A 5,114-nucleotide genomic window follows, 5' to 3' on the forward strand; every position below is an offset into this window, starting at 1 on the left:
TTTAACCTTTCTAATGCATATACACTAAAACTATATCACCATCTACATCAAGAAGAATAGGGTTGTTATCTGGTCCGGTCCGGATATTTGCTATCTTGAGAATCAGACCAAAATAATAATCGGGTAAATTCGGACAGGACTGAAACAGTGATTGACAATTCTTTTGGACCGAAACCGGACCGTTACTTCGGATATCCAACAAAAGTATCCAATAAATATCCAATATAGTATCCATTTTTGGTATCGGATAAAAAAATTATCCATTCCCGGACCGAGTAATATTTCGGCCGGTCCATTGGTCCGGTTTCAATGGACCGGTTCTCTGATGGTTTTCCAGTTTCATAGGTCTAATAACAGTCCTAAAAAAGAACATGTCTTGATGTCTTGAAATTCTCTCGATTTCTTTTTTAAAAAATGATAATGTTTATTATTATATTTTAAAAATAAATATATAATTAATGTCGTTAATTTTTAAAATGTGTGTAATTGTCTTACTCTGAGTCGTGATACAGGATTGAAGATTTTCCCAAAAATATTGAACCGTGCAATAGTCTTAGCGTTAAGTTATGACTTATGGGGGATTTTAGAGGACAATCAATTTGCTTCGGAGAAGAGTTATTTTGAGGATTGAGCTTCAAACCTACAACAAGACAATTACGAAGATTTTCAACACGAAAACTTTAATCATCAGAGAAAGAAGCGACATTTTAAAGTAGATCAAATCTAAATTATATGAAAATTTGAATGAGCGAATCAAGCATATTCATAACGAAGCTAACTTGACGGCATAAAAACTAAAATAAGCTAATTTATTATTATTTTATTTTAATTTTTTTTTGTTCTAGTCATTTTAATTTAAAATATTAACTTACTTCATTCAAAATAAATATTAACTTACTGAACCGGACCACATATCGGGTTACCGGTTCAACCAGTCCGGTTCAAATAACAGCAACAATTCAAAATAAATATAAACATTCAATCAATTATAATAATTTTCGCGGCCACTTTAGTTTGAATTTATTTTTTAAAATTCTCATTTTCTATATTGTAACTTACTTCATTATTCTTTCATTCAATTCAAATCACTCTTTTTCCCTTTTTCTGTTTCTTCTTTCCTTTCTCTCTCAAAATCTCTCAAAACCCTCAAAAACCAGCAACACTTAACAACCAACATGAAGACAAAAACCCCATTGAAGCAGCTCAAGCTCTCTGTTCCAGCTCAAGAAACACCCATCACCTCATTCCTGTAATTTCATCGTTTTTCATCTTCCTTTAACTGACCCATTTCTTATTTTTCCTTTATTATTCTAATTCATCTATAAAGTTCGCTTTTTTATTCCAATTTAATGCTTGTTCCCAAAAAAAATGAATTTTTTTCAAACTTCATGTTTATGAATTTGATTTGTGAATGTTGAAATTTTTATCAGGACTGCTAGTGGTACATTCCATGATGGAGATCTGCTTTTGAATCAGAAAGGAATGCGTCTCATTTCTGAAGAAAAGGAATCAAGGGTAATTTTTTTTACTTTACTTCTTTATTATTTTTTACCCTAATTTATGTTATAGATATACTATTTCAGATTGCAATTTCAATTTATTTTTTTTGGTAGAGTAAAGAATTTGGATGCATTGATTTATTAGATAAGAGTGTTCAGTGTTGATTATGTTTCATTCTACATGCTTACTCTTTGTTTAGTTTATCACCGACATTTAGGGTTTGGTTTGTTTATTGTTTTTGGATGCTTGCATCTGATTTGAAAAGTTGCTGTTAAGAAGTGTGGTTAGGCCTAACTCAACCCTACAAAACCGGCTTGTAGGGTGAGGATTGCCCCCACTTATAAGGACATGTCCAGGCCATATATTGTTCAATGTGGGACTCTTAACACACCCCCTCACGCTCAGGACTCACGGCGAGACGAGCCGTTTTTCATTAACGATAGGTGTCAAGTGGAAGTGCAGTAATGTATGCAGCTGAGGCATCCTAACAGACCGATAGACTTGAACCTTGTTCCTACATTACCTGGTCAATTCGATCAGGCACTCGCCATCTATTTTTATTGTTCAACTCTTTGACAACATGAAAAAACCAAAACCTCAGTCTCATGAGCCTTTGGTTCGAGAAAGGGACCGGCTAAAACTTGTAGTTGAAAGTCAACGGATACATGTAGTTGAAGAGAGTCAACAGATACATGTAGTTGAAGTCAACGGATACAAGTGTATGTGGAAGAGGAGTTTCCACATGGAGGGGGAGCATTGTAGACTCACACTTGAGGGGGAGTGTTGAGAATAATGCAAGTGTGAGTGTGGATAATAGTCCCACATTGGAAAAGTGTGTGGTGACTTGAGCATATATAAGTGGGAGAACCCACTCACCTATTACCTTAAGGTTTTAGGTGGAGAAGTGGTGTCTCTCCCACAAAGGTGTATTGCTCGAAGGAATGTCCCGTGATTATCAATGCTCCCGAACTCGACTCCCCCGATGTTGCGCCAACAAATGGTATCAGAGCAGTTGCAATTTGTTTCTTTGAGCAGCCTTCTGATGCTAAGGATCTCAAATTTGACTTCACGTTGGACGACCTTGAGACTGTAAAAGTAATCGGAAAAGGAAGCGGCGGTGTAGTGCAGCTCGTTCGCCATAAGTGGGTTGGAAAATTGTTTGCTTTAAAGGTGTTGTCATTCGTAACTAATTTCTATTGCTTCTTATAGTTAGATTTGCCTGTATGATTAATCTTTTTGCACATTGTAATTTGTACTATGTATGTATGTCTGCAAAAAGTTGCTTTTAATATAAATGGTTGCAACTGTCTTAGGATAGTAGGTATCTATAAGAACATGTGAAACAAATTATTATTATGTGAAACAAATTATTATTATTATGATCAGGGCCGTCTTTGAGGGTATGCAAGCCAGCTATCGCACAAGGTTTAACATTTGTCACGGTTAAACCTTACCTTTGTTAAAACATGGTTAAATAGGGTCTCTAATTGTTTTGTCAAGATTGAACTCATGATTAAACTATACAAGACTTCCTAAAACTTAAGATAACTCTGGTTATGATTTTGCGCTAAGTAGCACCTTTTGAAACTAAAGCATATTGTTTCAAAAATGATTTTCAAACTTGTAAATTGAACTTGTGTATGGTAGAAGAAAATCTTGTTAAACTTTTTATTGCAGGTCATTCAGATGAATATACAAGAGGATATTCGGAAACAGATTGTTCAGGAACTGAAAATAAACCAAGCATCACAGTGTCCACATGTTGTAGTTTGTTACCATTCATTCTATCATAATGGTGTTATATCTCTTGTACTGGAATACATGGATCGCGGTTCTCTAGTAGATATAATCAGACAAGTTAATACAATTCTGGAACCATATCTTGCTGTGGTTTGTAAGCAGGTACCTAGATCATACTTCTATTTATTCTTGTTGAAATTGGCAGATTGATTCTCGCCGATCCAATATTCTGTATCTTTGTTGAATGTTAATAATTTGTGTCCGTATTGCAGGTGTTACAGGGCCTTGTTTACTTGCACAATGAAAGACATGTGATACATAGAGACATCAAACCATCCAATCTTTTAGTAAATCACAAAGGGGAAGTGAAGATTACTGATTTCGGTGTTAGTGCTATGCTCGCTAGCTCAATGGGCCAAAGAGATACATTTGTTGGAACTTATAATTACATGTCGGTATGTAACTTTTCTTCATTAAGCTTGTTCTATATCACTGGAAACTGTATAGCATCTCCCAATTGAGTGAGAAAATTTCAAATGCTCCCAAATTACAACTGAACCAGATAAACTTAAATATCTCTTTTATGTCCTTCTCTATTAAAATTTCAATAATAGTGGATTTGTCGATTTCTTTGTGTAGCCAGAAAGAATCAGCGGAAGTACTTACGGTTACAGCTGTGACATCTGGAGTTTAGGGATGGTAGTACTCGAGTGTGCCATAGGACGGTTTCCTTATATACAATCTGAAGATCAGCAAGCCTGGCCTAGTTTCTATGAACTTTTGCAAGCAATTGTCGAAAGTCCACCGCCTTCTGCTCCTCCTGATCAGTTCTCCCCGGAATTTTGTTCATTTGTGTCATCCTGGTAACTCTTATTCCTTTTTACTACTTTATTACTATATGCTTGGAACCTCGTCTCAATACACATCAACACGGAAGCTGTCATATTAAACTTCAGTATGAACGCGTGTCTATAAGAAATTCATCGCGTTTTCAAACAGGCACAAAGTAACCATACCAATAAAAACTCATGGTAAAACTCAAATGTTTCAAACATGCAACTGATCATAAACTACCTTGTGCTATAAGTTGCACATAACACGACATTGCCATGATGGTTTTTTCTAAACATATTTACGTTTTTCCTCTTACTAAGTTCTTTCTTGGTATTATTACAGCATAAAGAAGGATCCTCGCGAAAGATCAACATCATTGGAGCTTTTGGTTAGTATACTAAGCTGTTCTTTTTATATATAAAAAAACGAATTTCTATATCTTGTTAAAATTTGTCATTTTTTATTCTTGTTATTGATCTCATTGTAATTTCAGGATCATCCTTTCATAAAAAAGTTTGAAGATAAAGATCTAGATCTTGGAATATTAGTAGGTAGCTTGGAACCTCCTGTAAATTTTCCCAGATGATTTGTTAAGATATATGGTGTAAAATTTGTACTTTGAATTTCATAACTTTTATGACTTAAGTTTCTCCTTGTCACTATTACTATGTTAGAAAGTAGAAATATAAAATATACTAGCATGTATCCTTGTTGAATTCATTATAATTTTGTGAAAATGAATTGTAAAATAATTGTTTTTTTATAAGAAAAATAATTAATGAATACAAGTTGGGAGTGGCATGAGATGACACTGATGAGAAATGCCCCCTTCCTTCCACCTACTCCTATTGAATTGTCATACAGAATGAAAGTCATTTGATGAATGAGTGGCTCCCTTATTCTCCACATAATATATACTCAAATACCAACCTTTCATGACTTGTGAGTCCAAGTCAATCTTCTTATCCTCACTAGTCATCAACTTATTCTAAATAACAACTCGATTTGTATTGTCATTATCAATAGAACTTATGTTCTTA

At 34.5% G+C, this 5,114-nt stretch overlaps 1 protein-coding gene across 2 annotated transcripts; it reads left to right on the top strand.

Annotated features, from left to right (window-relative positions):
* Positions 1-1,053: 1,053 nt before the first annotated feature.
* LOC131598679 (mitogen-activated protein kinase kinase 6) lies at positions 1,054-4,808 on the top strand. Of its 2 annotated transcripts, XM_058871266.1 has the most exons (8): positions 1,055-1,249; positions 1,431-1,515; positions 2,536-2,670; positions 3,178-3,402; positions 3,513-3,695; positions 3,880-4,103; positions 4,417-4,462; positions 4,568-4,806. In XM_058871266.1, exons 1-8 carry the CDS (start codon positions 1,176-1,178, stop codon positions 4,658-4,660), a joined length of 1,065 nt encoding a protein of 354 aa, XP_058727249.1. In that variant the 5' UTR covers positions 1,055-1,175; the 3' UTR covers positions 4,661-4,806. The 2 variants fall into 2 exon arrangements, with proteins under 2 accessions (XP_058727250.1, XP_058727249.1); XM_058871267.1 differs by lacking the exon at positions 2,536-2,670 and having other exon boundaries at positions 1,054-1,249; positions 4,568-4,808.
* The last annotated feature ends 306 nt before the right edge of the window (positions 4,809-5,114 follow it).

The sequence above is a fragment of the Vicia villosa genome, linkage group LG4 (assembly GCF_029867415.1).
Source record: "Vicia villosa cultivar HV-30 ecotype Madison, WI linkage group LG4, Vvil1.0, whole genome shotgun sequence".
Classification (NCBI taxonomy): domain Eukaryota; kingdom Viridiplantae; phylum Streptophyta; class Magnoliopsida; order Fabales; family Fabaceae; genus Vicia; species Vicia villosa.